The sequence below is a fragment of the Plectropomus leopardus genome, chromosome 14, assembly GCF_026936395.1.
Source record: "Plectropomus leopardus strain MGB_pleo_1.0 chromosome 14, ASM2693639v1, whole genome shotgun sequence".
Taxonomy (NCBI): Eukaryota; Metazoa; Chordata; class Actinopteri; order Perciformes; family Serranidae; genus Plectropomus; species Plectropomus leopardus.
In genome coordinates this window covers 15655257-15678312 of record NC_142189.1, presented here as the reverse complement: position 1 = coordinate 15678312, position 23056 = coordinate 15655257, and the positions used below count along the sequence as shown (strand labels likewise).

Here is a 23056-nt window from a genome sequence, read left to right as displayed (position 1 = left end):
CAATAAAGAGACAAAATCACCTTAAAGAGGGCAGGATGCTGAATCTTATTACCTGTTTGACATATAATTTAAGTATTTGTTAAATATATTCACAGTGCATCTAACTTTTTATTGGTAAGGGGTTTGAGTGTAAAAATTCAGCTAAAATGGGACAAAAAAATTAGCTGAAATGTGACATTTCTTTTATAGTGTTTAAAGGTATTTTTGTCATTTAAAAAACATTAAAGATGGTGCAGCGAGTCCATGTTGTCCAGATTTACCCATCATTGTCACACACACACACACACACAGTCACACACACACACTTATATGCACGCACACACATCCATTAAAGATAATATGGCACCAAGGAAACAGTGCAGCAAAAGAACAGGAAAAGCATGGCAGAAAAGTTGGATAGTTTTTTCAATAAATAGTCACAGGCTACATTGATGATTAATTTAATTAATTATTTAATTGAACTGATAAATGGATTTAACCATTTAAAAAACAAAAAAACAAAAACATGACTGTCTCATTTTACCTTTTCAGCAGTCCCATTTTACTGAAACAGAGTGAGATAGGGGTTCTTGATGTGTATGAATGTCCAAAGTTTCTAAAATATTGTACTTGGCACCATATTTTATTTATAGAAATATAGCAGAGAACAAGACCAAGATCTAAAAGTAACACTGAATGTACACTTCAGACCTTTTAGGTGATATTCTTGGTAATCTATAAAAAAAAAATGCCCCAAATGACCTGATTTCATTTTAGTGAACGCTTGAAATTGGTGGGTCACTCAAGGACCCGGCTGACCCTGCATGAGGGCCCTGAGTCACAGGGGTGAGACCTCGGTCAACCATCACCGCGGCAGCTCTCGGTCTACCGCCTCTTTTTGAGATACAACACCGCCCTCCTGCGGCAGTAAGCGGACATTACAGCCGGCAAAGGACACACTTCTCTCGGTTGGGCTGGAGGACACAGCGGGTAGTAGAAAGTGCAGCTACCCGGCAGCAGTAAGTTGGACGCCGACAGCGAGCAGAATCGGTATTTCATTTCGATTATGAACCACATCTTTCTAACAGCCTGTGAGTTGTGGTATGCAGCCATCGTGGAAATTGGATGACACCTTGTTGCGGCTCGGTCTCACGGTGTTTGGGTGGTCAGTGGTGAAAGCCACATCCGTGTGTGCAGACGCGTTAACCGGCCATCTGCTGTCAGTGTGTGTGAGCAGTTTCACCTGCTGACACAGGGGATCTCAGCATGCCTCACAAGAGCAAAAAAGACAAGGTAAAGTAATGTTTTGATGCAAATTCACTGTATTCAATGTTAGCATCGTGAAATGTTCTTGTGTTTAATGTAGTTTTGTTGATTCCTCACTCTTTAGGAAACTAAACCTGGAAGATCCAAAAAGTCTGGAGGTAAAAATGGGCCTACTGACGACCAAGATGTGAGTGTTTTTCAACTTTTTATTATCTAGAGAGAACTTTTATTGGTTATGGCCTACTTTATAAATATGTACAAGACATAGCCTGATGTATTAGCATGTAGAAAAATACCACATTATACTACAATAAATGCCATAAAGCAAGGTCAGTGTGTAACTAAATATTGAGTTTTATTTGTTCTCATCAGAATGGTATATAGGTTTCACTACTGTTCATATCAGAAAGTAAGTTTATTTAGCCTAGTCTTTTTTGTTGTTTGTTTTAGTTTAGATTGGTGTCAAAATAAAGAAGCAACCTTAAAGGGGAATAATGCTCATTTTTAAAATGTATACATTTTAGTCCTCTGGTACAAGACAGTTCAAAAATATTAGCATACACTAACAACTCTCTCCCAAATCCCAAAACTCCAATGTTAAATCTCCAGTTTGTGATGTCGCAGGGTATAAAATCTGGAGCTGCTCCATAGACTGAATCCTTAGGTTTATTTACAGTAACTTTGGGTAAACGCTGCCTCTACAAGTTTGTTTCTAGCTACCTAAAACTGGCCCACCAAAAAAAAAGCAATCAGTTTAAGTTTATGCTATATATTGAATATTTTTCACCACTTTCTCTCACAATTAAAAAGCCTTTTCCAACATGTCTTTGAAGCTGTTGTCTCAAAGCTGCTAGACTCCATTAATAAAATCAGTAGATCCAGTGAGCTGCTGGTTTACCACCACCTCAGTGGATTAGAGTGTAAGTTTGTAAAGTCAGGCAGAGCAAATATTTAAATGTAGTATACACTTTGACTGATACTGATTTTTTTTGGTGGCTGAACTATGTTTTGCTGTGGCCCGGTCCACAGCAAAACAACTGTTCAGCTCCAGACTTTATACTTGATGGCATCACAAATTTGAGACTTTCTTCTCTGGTTTCTGGATTTGAAGACAGCAGCTCATGTTCACAAATATTGAATGAAACTCTCCTAGGCCATGAAAATAACATATTAGTTATTTTTATTTTTACTTCCTATTTTAGGTGTTGTTCCCCTTTAATAGCCTGAGGAGGTTCACTGACACATGCATTAAACACGTGCATACAAGGATATTACACAGATTTCTGTACACAACTCTGAGTTTATCAAAAATCTTTATGCATATTTTCTATGACCAGTTGTTTACAAATTAACTAAAAAATCACTTTTCTCCCATTTGTGTTATGTTTACTCCTGAAATGAAAGGTGAAATTTCTCATGCGACATTTCAGCTTGATCTTGTGACTTTACTCTCTCTGAAAACGCTTTGCGTTCAACCCCCAGTTCTCCCCATCATGACCTGCTCAGTGTGATACGCGCCATTGTGGCAGCTATTTTTGTCCGTATCATTCCTGGCGTGCATTGCTGATGTAGAGTACAGCGCTTTGAGATTGGAAGAGACCTGATTGATTGACTGCTGGTGCTGCTGTTTGTTCCCACTGACAGCTTTATCAGCTCCATCTGTACTCAATTATTCTGCGAACTGAGGTCCGTCACAAACTGTCAACAGATGCAGTACAGTACACCACCGACTGTGATCGGGTTGCATCGCTGAGAATCACCTGATCTGATTCGGAAAGGAACTTGACCCTTGACCACAACACCTTCGCTCCTTCTCCTCTCCTCTCCTTCTCCTCATTTGAACTCCACTGACACTTGAGTAAAGTGATTCCTGTGCCGTTTCCTTTGGGTGCAGGAACTACCTCGCCCTACCTTGCTCCAGTAACGGGAGCTCTTCCTCTGCGACTCTTGTTTCCGCAGGGCTCCAGTAAGAAAGTGCCTCCAGCAACTCAGGTGATGAGGGTGAAGCAGCCCGGGTCACACTCAGCTGTGAAGAGGGAGAAAAGGTTCAGCACTTCCTCTTTCCCCCTCAGCGCTAACAGAGAGCTGCAGAAACTGGCTGCACTGGCAGGTACGCCTCCCCCAACGTCTCCATCTTATTCAAACAAAACTCCACCACATCGTCCTCCTCTGTTATAACTCACCTTAGGGATCTCCTGATCAAGATTTTCTGCCCCTGAACCTGATCTGAGTCATGATATTTTTATTATATCTGCTGATACAGAGTCCCAACCCAATACTTGTTTTTTCCTGGATAATACGGCTGCACAGTACACACTTCAACTACTTTAAAGTTATTAAAATCAATCCAGTGTGTATGCTTGACAGTTTAATAGCTCTGCAATACAATACAAAAATGTCTGCATCCAAATAGTTCCTTAGGGTTTATTTTATTTTATTTTTACAAAAATAACAAAGCAAGCATAGTCAAATATTTTCAATGGCTCTTATCACATTTTCACTTAGTGCAGCATTGTTTCTGTTTTTTTCAACAAAATAACAAAGTCAAATATGTGTTGAGAAATTGTTCTCAGATCCAGTGTAGTATTGTAATAAAAGTACAGAACACTGTAAATTCATTTGTTCAACCTTTATTGAAATCTTGAGGAATCAATGAGGGCAAGCCCTCATTTTCAATGATGTCGAGAACACAGAAAACACAAAGAACAAACAACAGGTCCAGTATCACAAAAAACAGTTACATTCAAAAGCGGAGTAATTGGCAATCATAGCGTTAAACACAGTTCTGCTTCTTACAGCATTATAGTAAAATTAGTTCGCTAAAAACTAAGAATAAAAATTTAAATTCCACTTAAAACATTGTAGCAGCTTAAGTTGAAAATGAAAAAAATCAGCTTCTTCTTATTGGAGTTGCAGCATCACAATAAAACCTGAATATCTGTTGCAAATCGTGCTTAGCATTTATGACACGTGTGTGATCACGGGTGTAAACAGAATCGGGCGGGGCGCGGGTTCAAAATAACAAATAAATTAAATATGCGTTTGGAGCGCTGGGCAGCTCAGTTGGTTGCGCGCGCCCCATATTCAGAGGCTATGTGTCCTTGTTGCAGCAGCCACGTGTTCGAGTCCAACCGGCTGCCCTTTGCTGCATGTCATCCCCACTTTCTCTCACTCATTTCCTGTCATCTCTCTAGCTGTCCTATCAAATAAAGGCCACAAAAATATAACTTAAAAAAAACTCCAAAATCTTATAGCATTAATTAGGCCGATGCTGATACTTCCGATCTGACTGGGACATCCCTAACTGACAGATAAGCTTTTACTCCTGGGAAATGCTACATGACCTTTACCTAAGATTGCATGTTTGACCCATATGGATGAAGGGAATCATATTAACAATTCATAGCCTCGGTGGATCCTCATAACCGCCTTTTTAACCTTGAGGACTTTGCTCGCTACATAATTTATAACTAAACAGGCTGCCCATCAGCTTTATCTGTAATGCAAATGATGTGCAATCAGCTGCATCTCCAGCCGTACCTGGAGGGAAACAGATATTACCCCCGGCGGGCTCGCTCATGTAAGACAACTCTGACTCAGGCTGAATGAACTGTGCTGGAATCTGGGCCATCCAATAATAACTCAAAATCTAAACCTGAATCAACAAAAACTGTAAACTCTGTCGTGTCTTGTAGCATCTTGGGGTTCTGCACTTTAGCATAAGCTTATTTTGTAATACAGCCTGACTAAGCACCTTAAATAACTGTGAAGGGAGACTTGTTACTTTAGCTCTCTCACCGATCACTATAGTGAGCAAGCTGTTGTGTTTAAGTTTCTGATGTTGACTGATTGGTACGGATCACTCTGATGCCGAGTCTAAGACGAGACAGTGAGCTTGAGGTTTGAAACATTTCTATCAATCTTTCATGGCGTCTTTGTTTACACACGGCATTACAGGCAGGATCTGGCCTAAGTGGTTTCCTGTAAGCTATACCCAGCTATGCTTTGTTCTCATACCTGGATGAACCGGGTGACACTACAGAGAAACAATGAAGGTGTACAGCACCGAGGGTTTGCAAGTTTTAGGGAGACACGGTCACAGCTGACAATGCGTGATAATCAATAAATGAAAATAATGATTAGCTTGGTTTTTCATTTAAGACTGTCAAACCTTTAACAACATCCGCTCTTTTATGTTTTGCTTTCAGCACCTTTTTTCAGTTTTCTAACATATTTTAGTCCATATAATTAATGAATGAATTGAAAAATCAGCAGATTCATTGTGAATTGTCTTTATAGGGATCCCCCGGAGCCTTGAAAAGTCTTAGAGACATTTAATTAATTTGTCTAAGATTTGGCAGCCTTGACAGATATTGGGACATGGGAAGCAGGTTGTTATGTTTTTTTCTAACATTTCATTGTTAAATCTGAAAAAGAAATTTAAAGTTTTTTTTTTTTTTTTAAATAACAGAAGTTCAAATTTTACAGCATGGCTGAAACTGGCGCAAGGCAATGCATTCGCAGCCCTTGAATTGTGTTGTATTGTATTTTATTTTATGCAAAATTATTTCCATTTTAGTGTGTTGGGAATCAAGACAATTGCATACAAAGGGAGAAACACACAATCACCAAGTTATATTTTATATTACAATGAACCTTTAAGCAAAATGACCCTTAATTGATGCTGGTTCATGTTTTGTTTTGGTATTTTTTTAATTCAGTTGTGGTTATTGTAAAATTGGTGAATTTCATGCAATTTCAGTAGCGTTAAAAACAGCTTAAAAAGTCTTAAGTCTAACTTGCATTGCCTCTCTCCTTATATGATGCTTTAATGGTTATTCTTCTTAGTAAAATGCTTATTCTTCTGGTTGGACTAATTTGTTTTCAGTACTATTTCGCTGACTAGTACATGGAGAGTCGAATCAGGCCACAGACAGGAGAAATCAAATGGATTTTATTTGTATAAATGGACATCCTGTGCTGCAGGCTTTAAAGTTAGTTTTTGTGCTCTCTGTGTGTGTTTGTGTGTGTGTGAGGTAGAGAGAGAGAGAGAGAGAGTGAAAACACGTCTGTTACTGTCTGCAGGACAGGATCAAATGAAATGTCACAGATATCTCGAAAATGGATTGAATATCAGACATTTTATTTCACGTTTTTGTCTTCAGTCGACAGAGTCTTACTTGCTGCTGTGGGCAGAGTGTTGTCAGTAGGCCAACAATGCATGTTTGATGAAGAAGAGTAAACAGTATGTTCCAAGTGTCAGTAAAACATTTATTGATGGGCTTGTGTTACAGTCGGCTGTTGGAAAAATGGCTGAGCCTGTGCTGCCATCCTCTGGCTGAAAATGGGAACTGTGATATTTCTTTGGCTAAATTCAGCCTTTATAGTGAAATATTGAAAATGTCTCTGTATTTTAATATAATATTATTGATAATATTTGAGTCAAGCTGTTTGCATATCACACTCTATTTAAAGACTAAGGCTGCAGTATTCTGTATGGTTCTTATTGTCAAAAAATCTATTGAGAAAAACAAAACCCAATATGTGTGCCTTGCAGGCTCCAGGGATGGTCCCCTTTTTCTGGGTTTGGAAGCCAATCTTCATACTTTGAAGTGTTCATATGCTTTTAAGTGGTAATGTAGAAACACCATGAACACTACAGAGAGGGTATGTTGTGTTTTCTTGCTCAGGGCACTTAAACAACAAAACTCCAGCAGCAGTAAATGTCGCGTTTGTTGGGGACTTTTTTCAGCTGCAGATTAACCATTTGAAACCTGGATCTACAGTACATTTCTTGTGCTGCATTGAGAGGCTCTTTACAATTATTTAATACGTTAAACCCTGAGCAAATTTGTTTTATTTCTTTCAAAAACATGACAAAAAAGCAAAGAGCAGCTTGGTGAAAAATGACCCACAAATTGCATGAAATTAGTAGATGTGGAAAGTTTTATTTTTTTAAAAAGCCAAGGAAAATGTCCTAAGATAAATTTACAAAGATCATAATATATTTGAATTTATTATTATTATTATTATTATTATTATTATTATTATTATTATTAATATTATTATTACAATGTTTAAGCTGTTTTGAGCTCATTTCCCTCTTTTTAATTTTTTAAAAACTTTTTGTTTTATATTTTGTTTTATTTTTTTATTTGTTTGCTAATTTTCATCTCATCTACTTGTACTTTTTACTAATTTCTTTTAGGTCGTGTCTTCTTAAGTTGCTCATTCTTCTGTTTTTTAAGGAAATTACACCAGTTCGCTCAGGTTTCAAATGGTTAATACAAATTTGGTGCATTAGTGATTGTTCATGTTGTCTGCATAGTATGTTTGGGCCTGACTCAGATGTTTTTGGACAATAAAGGTATAGGGCACAGAGAATTAGCATATATCACACTGCACAGATAATACTTGCTTATTTTTTTGGTGGTTCTGGTGAATTTCAGCAGCGGCACACACTCCTACCCAGCCTGTCCTAACAGTAGGAAGTAAGTGGCAGCTTTCAGAAAATACCGGTGCCCGTTGTCATGGCTGTGGAATGTAATGGCACCTCACGGAGAGGCTTCGGCCCCTCAGTGAGAGAATGCCAAGTGAGAACTGTGTAGTGATACACTTGGCCTTCCTCTCCTTTATCTCTTCCTTTCCTCTCCTCTCCCCTCCTCTCCTCTCCTCTCCTCTCCCCTCCTCTCCTCTCCTCTCCTCTCCTCTCCTCTCCTTTCCTTTCCTTTCCTTTCCTTTCCTTTCCTCTCCTCTCCTCTCCTCTCCTTTCCTTTCCTTTCCTTTCCTTTCCTTTCCTTTCCTCTCCTCTCCTCTCCTATCCTCTCCTCTCCGTTCCTTTCCTTTCCTTTCCTCTCCCCTCCTCTCCTCTCCTCTCTTTTCCACTAGCATGTCGTGCTTCGTAACTGCTAGGACAGTAACATGGCACAAACCCATCCCTCTCATCTGTGGACTCTTAATTTATTAGTCATTTAATAATTGTCTGACATTGTTCATTGATGGAAAACAGCACGGTCCCTTTGTTATTAAATGACTGTGAAAATTGTGTTGAATCCCCACGGATGAAAAAAACAAAAAAGAAAACTCTGGTCGACCTTGTGATGCGAGTGTGGTTTCACTTCATGTGTCCTCAGATGAATCACATGAAGCGAGGCACAGCTACTTCATTATGTAAAGATGAAATGCAGATTATATGCATTTGTTGCCTTGGAGTTGGACTTATTTTGGTCTGCAGATTCTTGGAAAATGGGTTTGTCTAAATATGCATAACCTATGCAGTATCACTAATAGTGTTATATATACTGGGATATATATTTCGACAGATGTTCAAGTTACTAGATAAACTTTTAGACGGGTTGCAAATAACTGCTGGAAGCTGCAGCAGTTTCCTGCACTGTGTGCTGTGCATTTATTTTTCTGTCCTCTCACTTTCATTTCCTGTTTACAGCTAATTTTGCAAAGCACTTGTACGTCACTCAAAATAACATAATACAACAAATTCTGCCATTGCTCCAAATATTGTGTGAGTCATAAAGCCCTCTCACAAAATATATTATGTGAAGAGATCGAAGATGGTTGATTGGAGCTTTAGTTTGTATTGGACAGTAAAAAAAAAGAATTTGTCTTTTTAACTAGATCTAATTATTTGATTTATTTCATGCTCATGTTTTAGTATTCAGGATGACACTAACACACATCTACAAGGTCTTTCATCTTCTGTAGTCAGTAATCACACAGATTTCATCTGAATTTCCTCAGGGACTGTTTGTTATTTATGAGAGAGGAGAGTGTGGTGCAAAATACGAGAGGCACTTCGAATATTTTTTAATCATTGGGGAGGGAGTTATGTTTTTTGATTTGGTTTAGGGGAGGGACAGTCAACTTTAAATTGTATTTTTCATATTTGTTTAAATACCATCAGAGCCTCAAAACTCACAATAGGTTTTAAAGGCGTGTTTTCTTTAAATAACAATACAATCAAACCATTTGTACCTTATGATTTTTGTTATATTTTGCACCTTAATGCAAGCTACTGTAGTTATATTTTGCAACTTACTGTTAGATATGTTTGTTTTATTTTGCATTTAACTGTTTGCTATTTTTATTGTATTTTTCTCTTTACAGTTAGCTATTTTATTGTCATATTTTTCACCATTCTGTTATTTATTTTTGTTATATTTTGCCCCTTACTTACAGCTGTTTTTGTTATATGTAGCACCTTGCTGTTATCTATGTTTTGTATTTTGCACCCTACTGATAGCATTTTTTTTTGTTATATTTTACATCTTACAATACGCTATTTTTTTTATATATTTTCCAACCTCATGTTTAGTTATTTTTGTTAAATTTTGCACCTCACTGTTAGCTTTTCTATTATATTTTGCACCTTACAGTTGGAGCACAGTCCGTCTAATTCTTGTGAAGGAAGAATACACTCCAGCTATTTCCTACTCAGATAATCAAGTACAGTCCCCAGTCGTCCTGTCCTCAGGGGCGTGTCTAGTGAGTGCCCTGGGGTGGTACGCGCCACCCCTGAAATCTGATCCACCCTAGGTGCTATCCCATTATAATTGGCCATCTGCCCAATAAGTTTGAACTGTTTGATGAGTAAAATTAATTTCGTTTGTAGGTGCAATAGAGAACCCAAGTAATCCCAAAAGTAGTCCTAAAACCCGGAAATCTGTGAGCATTTCAGCACCTCAGCTTCCCTCATCTCTAAGTCAATGGGTTTTTGTTTAGAGGTTTTAAAATAAGGTCTGGAGTCAAGCTCAGGAGACTTTCACATTTTATTCTACGGCATACAATATGTCAGTAAAAACCCCACTCGCAAACATTCATGCTTTTTTGTGTCATAAAAAAATTGGTTGTTAACAAGTGGCTAAATGTGTAGTGGTTATAACACAACTATAGTGTATTTTCTTTACAGCCTAGCAAAAGTTTTTTACTTCTTCCGATTACATTTAGGTTTCAAAAATCCTGAATGTGGTGTTCATTTGTGGAGATTATATTGCTGAACAAAAAGTGTAAGGATAAAAAATGTTTGTTTACCATAGAACTTACTTTCTGCAACGATCCAAAATCCAATGGAAAAATCATGTTGGATTTTTGACGAAGGGACCAATGTTAACTTCTGGGTTGGCCTACAGAAAAATGTAATTCCTGGGGCACTCTAGTCAGTCTTTAACTAAACTATAAAAGGGAATATAAGACAATGCAATGTAAGTAATTAAAGTAGTTATGACTAGTGGAGACAAAAATGGTAAATCAAAGCTATGCCGACACACTTCATGCCATGCTTGCATTGGTCAAGGCGGGTTTCCATTACAGATTTGCGCAAAATTTAAGGAATATTTTCGAAATGTTGATATAAAACAATTGCGAATGACAATGTTTCCATTGAGTGAGTTTATGCACTTCTCCTCTCATGATAACATTCCAAGAAGCATGGCAATGGATGTTCAAAACTTTAGCAGGTTTATTTCTATTGCAGCCACTGCACTGTGTTGTGTAAGTGATAATGGAAAGGCAAGCCCCTTACACATGGGAGCGGCCACGTTTGAGGGATTTGCGGGAGGTGATAATCCACGATTTCACAGAGGAATTGTAGATTCAAAACTTCCAGATGATCCGCTCAACTTTTGAAGATTTATTCGATGCAATAACTCGTCTTGTAGCGCCTGCTGCATCAAGCCTGAGGGAGCCAGTTCCTCCTGACAAGCCATAGCATCATGTGACCTATAAAGGTGAAAAAAGTTTGCATTGCAGTTTTGCCAAATGTGGCTTTTTCAAATCACCTGAAATACCACCCCATGCAAGTGCAAAAACTCTTTTGTGATAATAGGAATTTTTTTATAAATTGTTCTATTTTCCATTAGGTATTTTTGCAATTTCAGTTTATGCAGTTTGAGGTTTAATGGAAACCTGAATACCGTGCCCCTCTTGGGCCACCCCAGTCAAAAAGTCTGAACACGCCACTGCGTGTCCTCAGTCCCTTGTGTGGTTTCTTCTAGTCTCCTTCTGTTCCTCATTGCAAAGATTTGAGGCCCCTCTGACCCCGTCCTCCACCTCCCTTTCACAAAGACCCAAGCAGAGATGACAGGAGGAAACAATGAGACACTTTGAAGATTCAGTCAGGGCCTCTCTCTCTCAGAGTAAGTTATTTCCAGCTGCTTATCCTAAATCAGATTATGCTAAAAATCCCGCTAATGGTTAAACTGTGGAGAGGATTTAAGTCAATCTGATCTGAGATCAGCAGCAGGGCCCAAAGCGTCACCAGAGACCAGTGAGCGAGGAGGAGGAGGAGGAGCAGGGACAAAAAATTCCAACGCATATCCCGCCCCCTTTACCTCCTCTTAGCCAATCACCTTCCCTCTCTCCAAGCAGCCTTTACTCTGATTGCTCCAGAGCGGGCCGACCTCAGCCAATCAGCGTCCTCCTTCACTGCTTACATCACTAACTAGCCAGTTCCCTCCAGCAGCAGAGAGCTTCATTTTCTGATCTGCTTTTGTGCTAAAATGGAGGCTGGCCTCTCGCCCTGAGTGGATCGCCTTCCTGGTTGAGGTTTAGATGTTGACATGCAATAAATCTGGAGACAGGATGGTTGTGGATGCACCTAATTCCAATGGGCCTTTTCAGCCGGTGGCTCTTATGCACTTCAGAGGTACGTAAGGACAAATTATTCTTCCTGTATTGTCCTAGGGAATGAAGGAGAGACACTGTGTTGCTGTGCTCCTGTTCCCCTCCACTGGTTACTGCTTGGTTAGTCAGCATTCAGACGTTTGAGGTGAAATAATTGTCTCTGCGGGGTAGAAAGCGGCAGCTCTGTTGTATTTTCAAAGGGAGCCGGTGAATTGTTATTTGTGAGGCTCGTGTGCATTGATGTGAGACTCGGGAGCTACAGAAAAATCTGGTTTTACTAGCTAGCTGCTCTCTCTGCCCATCCCCCCGCCAAGCTAGTGATGTCAAAGGAAGTGAGGTCATAGCCTAGGGAAGGGTCTTCTCCTTAGTTTTTCATGTGTTTGATTGCAATTGTTTGCAATTATAAATGTAGCGTTTTTGAGGAAGAGCTAAAGAAGGAGTCAGATGTCTTTCCTTTTCGCCTCCTCCTTAGCTGCCCTCCTCAGCCCAGCATTTTTGTCACACTCCAGTTCATCAGGGCACAAATTGGTCATAGTGTGTAGGCTGGAGACAGCTCTGCAGCAAGCAGCCCCCAACTCCATCTCCCCACCCTTTTCCCTTGTGAGCGACATCATGCTATAAGGCACCTCTTTTTTTCTCCAGATGCAAGAAATCCGTCTCTCAGTTTCTGTCAACATGGGTCCTTTCCAGCGTTTGTCACTTTTTGTGTAAATAATACAACTAAGTTTAAATTGACTGCATGTTTTTGTGTTACTTTGCAGTTTTGAAAGGGGTTAACAGCATACATATGTTTTTTTTTTGTGTGTGCAAATGTCTGTTATTTAGCATTTATGGGTAAACTGGAGGCAGAAAATGTGAACGTTTTAATAATGGATCACATGTTCTGGTCAACAATTCTTGTTTTGTTATTACTGACACAAAAAAACACTCTTATGTGATGAAATAAGGGACACTGAAGGTGTAAGAAAAGCCAAGTATTGTCAGATATTTACATTATCTGTTTTTCATACATATAGGGAACTCTCTCACAGCCAATATCCGAATAACTAAATCCACAATAATTATTTGAATGCTTGTGCTCTGCAAATACAAGATCCTGAAGGTTAAACATGTTATTTACCTCATACAGTGTTAAAAACACAAAAATTACATTATTCTTTCCTAAAGTTAGCAGACTAGCCAGGAATGGCCCATGTCTCTGTCAACAAGCTGTCAGTATGACCCAGCTACACCGGCCATGTTTTAGGACTGCAACATCGGCCTCTTATTAATGTGTATACAATGTACTCAGTCATGTTTGAAAGGCCCAGCCTGTTACCACTGTACTCGGGTGCAGCCCAGCGTTAGATGAAGCCTCGGGCAATTATTGATTACACTCTATTGAGCCATAGAGGCCACTGCCTTGAATGACAACTCAGTGTTGGGGGAACAATCAGACTCTCTCTGCCTCTTTCCTCTCTTTGTGCGACTCTATCATTCTGACCCTGTTCAGACCAAATGCCTCGAATCCAGATCTTTTTTTAGAGGCAAGTGAAACAGATTGCAGTTTATACCAGGCGTGTAAATGTGTCTCAATTTATTGTGAACACTTACAAGCGGTTTTCACTTCTCTTCTCACATTTGATTTTGTATGTGGGGAACTGAAACTACTACTAAACCAAAAAGTGTTCATTTGTGCATGCACATGGATGTCACAAGATCACCTCAGGATGCAGATTTAAAAACCAGCATCCATGTGATTCTCAGCTTCACAAGGGGGAGAAAAAACAATCAGGTGGCCCTTTAGTGTTGCATTTGTGTTCCCACTACACAACCCAGCTTGACACATTAATCCTTGGCCACCTCTGAATCAGACTCCCAACATTTCCTCAGTATGTTTTGGATGCAGTCATGCGCGCATTTAGACCTATGTCCATGTTATCAGGAATATTGTGAGACTAATGCCCATTTTTACACAGAGATTGCACTATAGAGTGGCTACAAAGTCCCTTTTTTATGCCTCCTTTGCATTTTTGGCCAACAATGGCGGGATCATGCCACTCCAGTGTGTAATTTTAGATAGAATACCGACATCATGGACTCAAAAGAGGCACAACAGACGTGACGTTGAACACAACATTGTCGACTTCTAGTGTGACATACCACACATGCATTGGTAGCACTTTCTAAACAGCAACAATTGCATTAACATGGCAATAACAGTCATTTAACATCATATATGGCAGCTGATCTCGTCCCCTGATCTCATTGTTGTCACAATTTGCGGACATTTCCGACTGCTGTGCTTCCTCTTTGAGTTAGCCGCTAACTGCCACTAGCTGCTTTTTAAATTGTACACATAACACCTTGTCAAAACATTACACCTGTCCTGCCCATAGTCCCGTCCTGCCAAATGTCCTGTTGATACAGATGCTGTTTCGGCCCCCCAATCTGTGATCATACATTATATAGAGAACAGCGAGGCGGCCTAATGGTGTGATATTCCAGCCTTGAACAGACAGTGTAAAAGAGGCTGGTTTGACTGTGTTTGGGATATTTCTCGCAGCTTTACACAGGACAAAAATAATCAGGTGGCCCTTCAGCGTTGTGGGGATTGCATTTGCGTTCCCACTACACTACCCGTTTTGACACAAAAATCCTTGTCCACACCTGAGTCAGACCTCCAACATTTCCACAGTATGTTTTGGGTGCATTCATGCCTGTATTTAGAACCATGTTTATGTTATCAGAAAAAAATGAGTCACCAGAGATACATTTTTGCAACAAGTTTGAGCACAGCCTGTGTATCTCTTCTGCTCCCTGTCTGTTTCCTTAGAGGTGTAAGACATCATTTTAATAACAAGAGCTGCAAAGCGCTTTTTTAGTTGCAAGGAAGCCTCTGAATTGCTGCTATGAATGTGTCTCAAGTGTGGCAATAATGCAGACCTTTTGACCATATCTGAACAACACATGGGTGATGATTCATGAAATGTACTTAATATCCTGGATGCATTCTCTGGGGTTGCAGCCAAAATGACTTTAATGAATGAATATGGACAGCCTTGTTGTTCATATCCCTTCAAAACTGCAGCACACTGTTCCTGCACATTTCTATAAATAGTCATCAGTCAATGTTTACATTGATCATAACATACTGTCGATAAAGCAGATTGCCAGACCAGTCCTAACTCCAGACTCGACTGGCAGCTGTTCATTTGACCCATTTACAGAGAAAAAGTAGAGACTGTGTTTCCAATGTGACTCCAGTTATTTATTATCTTTGTTTTGAACAAGGAGGCATTAAGATAAATCTTTCTCTGTTCTCCACGAGACACGACACTCGTGTGTGTGTGTGTGCGCACTCGTTCTCCTCCTAAGGCCTCTGTTTGGTACATTAATAGACGTCACATTGTGGTTAACATCAATTTTGGGATCACAACACTGGGCCTTTATCTGTTACACAACAACCCGCTGGATATTTCAGGAGTGTACAGAAACTTTATAACACAGGCAGACAGACTTATGTAACAGGAGCAACAGAAGTCTGACACGGTCAGGGGTGCAAGGCATGGCAACACATTCCTGTGCAGCTTCATGTCCCAGTGCGACCAGCGCAAGTGACAAAATATGTTGCAACACAAACCTTATGCCAGGCAGAGAGAAGGTTCACTAACAGTGTTTAACGTTGGGAATAAACACTGATAAATACATTAACTTCTTTCTTTTGCCGTTTCAGTTATCTCTGTCAGACTTCTGGGCTGAAATTGGTGCTGCTCAGTCGACCTAAAGCCCTGTTACCAAGCAGTCTGATTCAGCTTGTTTTAAATTTTAATGGTCATTTTTGTGTTTCCATTGTCAAAAGTTGTAGATGGTACTAATAGAGCCATTTGATTCTATGACATTTTTTTAGCCACCCTTTTGTTGAGGTACCTAGGTACATATTCACCGAATGCTTTCGGTATAGTATCCTTAAAACCGTACTTAAGCTATACAGACATGTATCTTAACCTCTGATTTGTTTGGCCTTTTCACCACAGACACTAATGTGAATAGGTTGTTATCTAGGTTTGATTTGAATCATCCGTCAAAAGACCCCTCAGTCGTCTGAGACTGCCTAAAGTTGAGCAGTCTGGGGGTCTGTATGTTTGTTTGTTGGAGTCGGGATGCTGTGCAGTGTAGTTAGGGGACATTTTGGTCTCCAGATTTTGCTGTGGAGTGAGCAGTCTTGACTGTCACAATACTCTTTGGTACACAGGGATGCAGACATGCAGGCAGCAGCGAGTAGGAGAGATCTTATTCTTAGAAGTGATGAATTTACAGCTGCATTATCTGGCTGACACCTGGATAAACGCACTAATTTTAGCCCGTTTAAGATGCAATGTCACGCCACCACAAAATACCGCCCATCTTCACCCAAGCAGCGCCTAAATAATGTTCCAAATAATTCTGCACTGAGTTTGAAAGAGAGACGGACGAAGTAAGAGATATAAAAAAGAAATTACCACTGTAACATTTTCACTGGCCTCCATGCTACTTTCTGCCATTTACTGACCTGTTGTCGGCGTGTCTGTGATGTCAAACGTGACTGACAATCCAGCTGGAATTTATATATACTTTAAGTGCTCGGGGATCCAATCATCATTAAAGAGTACTGCATGCAAGCGAGACAAAAAAAAAAGCAAAAACAAATGGAAATCATCATTGACACTTAAGGTGTGTTGATTAATTCACAACATCAGCTCATGCATTTTGTAACTTGCAAGAAAACAATCCTCCTTAAAAGTTGCTGGTAGCTACCATTGGTCAGTTCGAACAGCAAAATAAATTGTATTTTTCTCAGTCTACATGTGCTAACTTTTAAATAGTAAAGACCAGGAGGGAGCAAAACATCATTTCATTTTATTGTTAACTCATGTATGTAAACTCGCCACCGTAAGAACAGTGGTTACTGTCCTCCGTAGTCCAAGCTCGAGTTATCAAGTCGAGTCTCGTAACCAATCAACGGACTGTAGTGTTTCTCCACCTTTCAGTATTGGGTCAGTGTCCTGCGGCTTCATTCTGAAACATGCTATTTCTGCTTTTGAGACAATATGATTAATGCATTGGATGAACCTTTCTCATGTGTTTTTGATTAGGCATACTGGCATTGTTTTTCCTGTTGTGACAGCAACGGCGCTCTTGGCCGTCAAATCTTTATGGAAATGGCCGTTAATAGCAGCTCACACACTTACCCTCTCTGCTCTGGAATTCCCAACCTCTCACTGTCATCAAGATGAATTGGCCGACTTGAAACTGACACTGCAGAAGTGTGTGTGCGTGCGTGTGCGCGTGTGTCCGAGCCAAGTCTCCATTATGTCTGAATAGGATATCTCTCCTCTTACCTAGAATCTGCCTATTTGCAAGAATGTCAGGCAGTTGTGTGTGTCTGTGTGTCTGTGTGTCTGTGTGTCTGTGTGTCTTTGTGTCTGTGTGTCTGTGTGTCTGTGTGTCTTTGTCTGTCCTTCTCTGGCCTTTGCCACTCTTCATGTACATTCATGAATTTGAGGCATGAGCGAAAAGGTTTATCTGCGTATTATTTCCCTTTAAATCTCTGTGTGACATTTTCCAGCAGTGCTTTCCTCCTTATTACACACCTGCATGAATGAATCGGTGGAATAATTTCATGCGCGTTTGTTTATTTGCTCATTACTTTCAGTCTAATTAAAACTAGACGAATGGCAGCAGCACAACACAAAGCGACCAGTTTAATTTATCTCCAGAATAGTGTGATTGTAGGCACATTTCTGCCTTCATACAGGATGTTTGCAGTGCTCTGTTTGCCTTCATCTATTTATTATTTACCCTATTTCCTTATTTGAACCCTGTGCAAAATTCATAAATCATAATTTGTTTCACAACCTGATTTTCGTATCTCAGTAACTGGAGGAGTTCTGCCTACAGGTTACAGTACACCCGTGGAAGAGGAATGAGATTTCCTTTGACGTATACGCCATGTACATATCTGATCTCAGTCAGTGCACCCACAGCGCCAACATCCTCATTCTTGTGCAGACAGCCTTCGAGCCTCAGTGCCAGCCGATTATTAAAGCCACACCCTTTACTGATTCATAATTATAGGATATAAAAAGTGATGCTTTTGGAGATTATAGAAATATGCTCGCTGAATTATCTCATACGGTTTTATTGCATTTAGAACATAAAATTGAATTTCAGAGAATACCTGTTTATAAGAGCTCATTCTGGTTGTAGAAACACATTAAAATCGTAATGTAAAGCTGCTGGAGATGTTTCTGTACTATAACTCCTCATCTTCTTTCAAGGGTTTGTACAAGGTGCTTTAGGTGCTTGAAGTATTTAAAGTTAGCACTCAGAAATTTATTTGATGATGATAATAATTCTGTAATACCTTGAAACAGCAATATTTTCTAAGATGGTTATTGTACTTCGAAAATCTAATACCATCTAATACCAATACCATTACTTTGTTTGATGCCATATGTCACACGAGCTGCGTTGCTCGGCACTCTGTATATTTTCCTTTGACAACTCCATGTTTTACTGAATAAAAACAACCAGTTATTAAAACCAGTTACTAATAGTTCGTTATAGGCCCCGGTACTGTGTTTGTTTCCTTGATGAATCTGCACCAGTCTCTTGCAACAGAAGGTTAGCCTTAAAAATAAAAATCAGTGCTTCAAAAAGTACCTAAAAGTCCCTGAATTTGACTTGCGTCTGTCTACACTGGCCCTGTCCATCAGGTACGGGACAGAGATAACCAACAGAGAAACTAATGAAAGCATGGATATCTATCTATCTAAACTAATCACGTTTAAGTCTGTTTTTTTGGTGCATTATAAATCACCAGTAACGTCTCGACCTGACAAACCTCGTATCTGCATCACGTGCAGCTGCTTCTGTCAGTTAATTGAACACACACCTGAGTTTGTGTTGGTATTACGGACTTGCGTATTTTATTGGAGCTGCGGCCGGGCCTAAAACTGTATCACATTTCAGTCAGGGAAGAAACGTGAGATAGCAAAACATGTTCGTTATTTTATTGAACTATCTAATCTACAAAGGGAAGTCGAGGTTATAATGAAATGTATTCTCAACTATGAATCTAAGTGCCTTATTTGCATCTCCCGATTAGGGATGTGCACGTTTTGTCAAGTAGCTGACTAAACAGTGCTTCCCCCGCTAGTTGGCACCAGTTATACAGTCAAACGTTTTTTAAAATTGTTTTTATTTTATGCGACTGCGCTCACCCATTGAAAATGTTGTGCTGTAATAATGAGGCACGCTCTCAAAAGATTTATTTTCCTAAAACAGTTGTCAGTAAATGTTATTTGCTGGTGAGTTGTTGATGTTTTGTAGGATAATGTCTAATAATGCACGGTGCAAAGGGCCTCCAGTGTTCCCACAAATACTAAGTATTAAAAGGCAATAAATTCATTCATCTAATGAGGCCCTAATTTGCTTTAAAATGTCTGAAATTATTCTGTCAAATGTCTTTAAAATGACATAGCTATTACTGATTACTCTTAGATTTCACTGCAACCTTAGAAAAAACTCAAAGGCTTGCAGTTATGTATTTTTTCATACCTTTCAGGAGTTTCCCCGGGGTGTCAGGTATCTTACTGTGTCAGTGTACTGGTTCACAAATTTGCATTTCCAGGGATGACAAAGACATGGCACATCTTACTCTCCCTTTGGTTTGCTATTACTTGTTGCCTTCGTTAGTTGGCTTAATTTAGGCAAGAGGAGTGGGACCGGTTAGGGTTAGAGTATGAATGTTGGGTGCTAATTTTGGTGGGAAAGAGGTATTCAATACCAACAGGTTTTGGGATATGCATAAATATCACAACGCTGACCTTCCAATACCAGAAGGAAACTGTGAAAAAATCCTGTTTTGACATAAAGAAACAAAATGACGATTTCAGCGGTTCTACTTTTCCATATGTAGATATGATAAACCACATGTTAATTGGAGTATGCAAATCTGCATGCCAACAGGAGTGATAGTAGAAACTTTCATTTTCATTTGTCATGTAAAGAGCTTAATAGGAATATTGTCTTTTTTAGAATAAGAGCAAAAAAATGAGTATCTTGTGCATGTAAACAAACTGGTGTGTGTCATCTCGTGAGCCTTAGAGGTGTTGGTTAATTTTGGACAGAGCAAAGATATTTCCAGTCTTTATGTGAAGCTAAGCTGTTATGAGCTCTGTTTTTAAAGGACAGAGGAGCAAGTGTTGTGGCTTATCTAACTCACATCAAGAGAAACAATAAGTGTAATTTCCAAAATGCTTAACTGCCCCTAACTCAAACCAAATCACCTATGTGTCTCTTAGATGTCCAGATCCTGATATCACTTAAATAAATCGTGCTAAAACAGCAAAGATCTGGGTAGCTGAGGAATATGTGTAGATTTTCCTCCAAAAATAAAAAGCAATCACCATAAGAGATGAAGAGAAACCAACAACATCAAAGTTGTGTCACATAACTACATAATTGTGGTGTCACTGTGTGTTATTACTGCACCGCTTGAGCAGGTAATTTAGAGCAACAGAAATGGATGTTTCCTCTTTGTCTTGTCATGTGTGAAGTGTTGGCTCCGGCAGAGATTGTTTGTTTACGAGCTTGTGCTCTCGAGCGCTCGGGTGGAAATTTAGTGAAAAGAGGAAGTCCTCAAACCACCGTGGACAAATAAAATGACAGACTTAAATAGCCAGGGTTCCTTTTACAAAAATATCCTTTTTCTTTCTTTTTTATTCTCAGCGTGAGTGTCAAATGGCAAGACTGTGACCGTTCACCTAGTTCTCAAATCCTTCATCCGCCACTCTGCCTCCGTCCTGTTCTCTCTCCTCCACTCTGCTGTGGTTATCCTCCCCCTGGGCTCTAACCATCTCAGCCTTTCTCTCAGTGCACTTTAGTCCTCATGACTCATTTGCCAATCTTCATCACTCTCTTGCTGCCTCATATTTCTTTACTCTATCGCATTGCTGTTTTAACTGTCATCCTTGACAGTTAAACCGCCCCCTCCGTTCTCTTCTGACCCCTCTCTCTTTGAACGTCGTCCTATATTCTCAGCCGCCTTATTGTGAGGCATCGTTAACGCCTTTGACTCTTTTTCAGTCGTCCCTGGACTCTTATTTCTTCTTTTCTTCCCTTCATCCACCTCACTTTTCCCACTCTTTGTCTCCCCAGATGTGGCCCCCGCAGAGCAGGAGAAGCTCTTCATTCAGAAGCTACGGCAGTGCTGCGTTCTTTTTGACTTCCTGTCCGACCCGCTGAGTGACCTGAAATGGAAGGAAGTGAAGCGGGCGGCGCTGAGCGAAATGGTGGAGTACATCACCCACAACAGGAATGTCATCACAGAGCCCATCTACCCGGAGGTGGTGCACATGGTCAGTGAAACCGCGGCGGGGTGTGTGTCCGGTAAAAGCTAGGATGAGGGTGAAATGAGAATAGTGGCGGGCTGTAGCTGCGGGACGGGGCTGGAAGGCTCAGTGTGATTTGGTTTTGATGGGGCGTAAGGCAGAAGAGCTGGCTTTCTTAAGGTGTCTACCCAGTCACCCTTTCCAAAAAATTATTTCTTCAGTTAGTATAACTTCTATTGCAAGGATAAAGTAAGTCAGGGTTAGGGGTTAGGGTCATGGAATTAGAAAAAAATTATTGAAAGTTTTGGAAAAGTCATGAAATTTTTGTGATGCAATTATTACAGTAATCTTGACTGGAAAATCTTCCACTTACGGGAACATACAGCAAATTTATTTTCAAATTTTCCATCACTGAAGACCTAATGTAGCTCTAATATGTGTCAATCATGTATCTTTGTTTTTTCCATTCACTCCACACGCTCCGTCTCTCCTTTCATGTCTGCCAGCTCACTGAAATTTGGTGGGAGTACAGTTTGTATCTGATCTGCCTGAAAAATGCTGGGCAAGTGGGGCAAGAAAAAATAAAAAATCTTATTATGGGTCTGTGAAAACTCATGGCAGACCTCATTTTGAAGTTTAACAATGAAAATGTGTGTGAACCGCGTCTGTACAAATGAAAATTTTTACCAAAGAACTGGACTTCTTATCATGAGTCATCACCAGGTCGAGATTAAAGTAGTCCAATACTTTGGATTCAGTGTTGTCGCAATACTGGAGTTTCTAACTTTGATACATTACCTTGAAAAAAAAATTTCATATTCAGTGCCATTTTTCAAAACCACAGGGAAAATTCACATTGAGGACATAAAATATAAAATATTTATTAAAAGATAAACATAAAATGTCTATAACATGACAATGAAAACTTTTCTTTCTTGGTTAGTTGCAGAGAACAGCATTTTTACATCAATGAAAATAGTATTCTACAGTCGTGCACATTGTCACACATTCAAAATGCAATAAAGCGCAAATGAAAAAACTAAACTGTGCCGCAAATCAGACGAGCAAAGACAAGGCGACACTGAGACATTTGTACAAATACATATATGTAACTACATTCAGCAAACTACACGTAGTTTTGCTCTGCAAACTACACATAGACTACAAATAGATCTAACAGAATGTAAATATTTCTCTGACTTCCTGTATGTTCTTTGAAAACTGCTGGAAACTGTCCAACTTGACTGCATTTTTTTGTCCTGACCCCACTGCTGGCGCCTGATCTCGTTGCCTTTGAGGCGAGGCGCAGTTCGTCTTAAGCGAGTCTGTTCCCATCAGCCTCAGCTGCACTTTTTTTCGTGCACATTCTGCCATGCTAACACACTAATGTAAGTCGTGAACATGGAATCGTGTCCTAAACATCACACGTAAGCAGAGTCATTGAGAGCACGTAGAAGATGTTAACCTTCAGCTCCGAGGCTGTGCCAGTGTGCGCACTCACATAACTTTTATTCAACAATGTAAGCTTTTCAACGCCCAGCATCCACGCCACAATTTCTTCGGAAATTGACTTCCCTAGTGTACGTTTGTCTTTCACGGGGAAGCCTCTCCACTGGTACGGGGGCCGTGATGATGATGATGTTTCATTTTCAGCAGAAGCAGTCGGGATTAGTTTGATACTGGTGTAAAATTTACCTCGCCTTTGGTTTCAACTTAACTCCATCAGCAGAGAATCTGAGCAAAATGATCGCGATGATAGATGTTCTGCTTACTGTCTCATCACAGCCTTGATAGCGTGCAGAGGTACAAAAATAAAG

The 23056-nt window shown here is 39.8% G+C and overlaps 1 protein-coding gene across 5 annotated transcripts in view; it reads left to right on the top strand.

The window, feature by feature from the left end:
* Positions 1–942: 942 nt before the first annotated feature.
* The window catches only part of ppp2r5ca (protein phosphatase 2, regulatory subunit B', gamma a), a 38487-nt gene continuing 16373 nt past the window's right edge, over positions 943–23056 (top strand). For 2 of the 5 annotated variants that reach the window (XM_042501475.2, XM_088087751.1), the window contains exons 1-4: positions 944–1272; positions 1370–1432; positions 3205–3355; positions 21067–21266. In XM_042501475.2, the coding sequence (XP_042357409.1) occupies positions 1246–1272; positions 1370–1432; positions 3205–3355; positions 21067–21266 (441 nt within the window). In that variant the 5' untranslated portion in view covers positions 944–1245. Of the gene's footprint in view, positions 1273–1369; positions 1433–3204; positions 3356–11714; positions 11906–21066; positions 21267–23056 lie in introns of those variants that run through there. The other 3 variants (XM_042501473.2, XM_042501471.2, XM_088087750.1) reach the window with 2 other exon arrangements.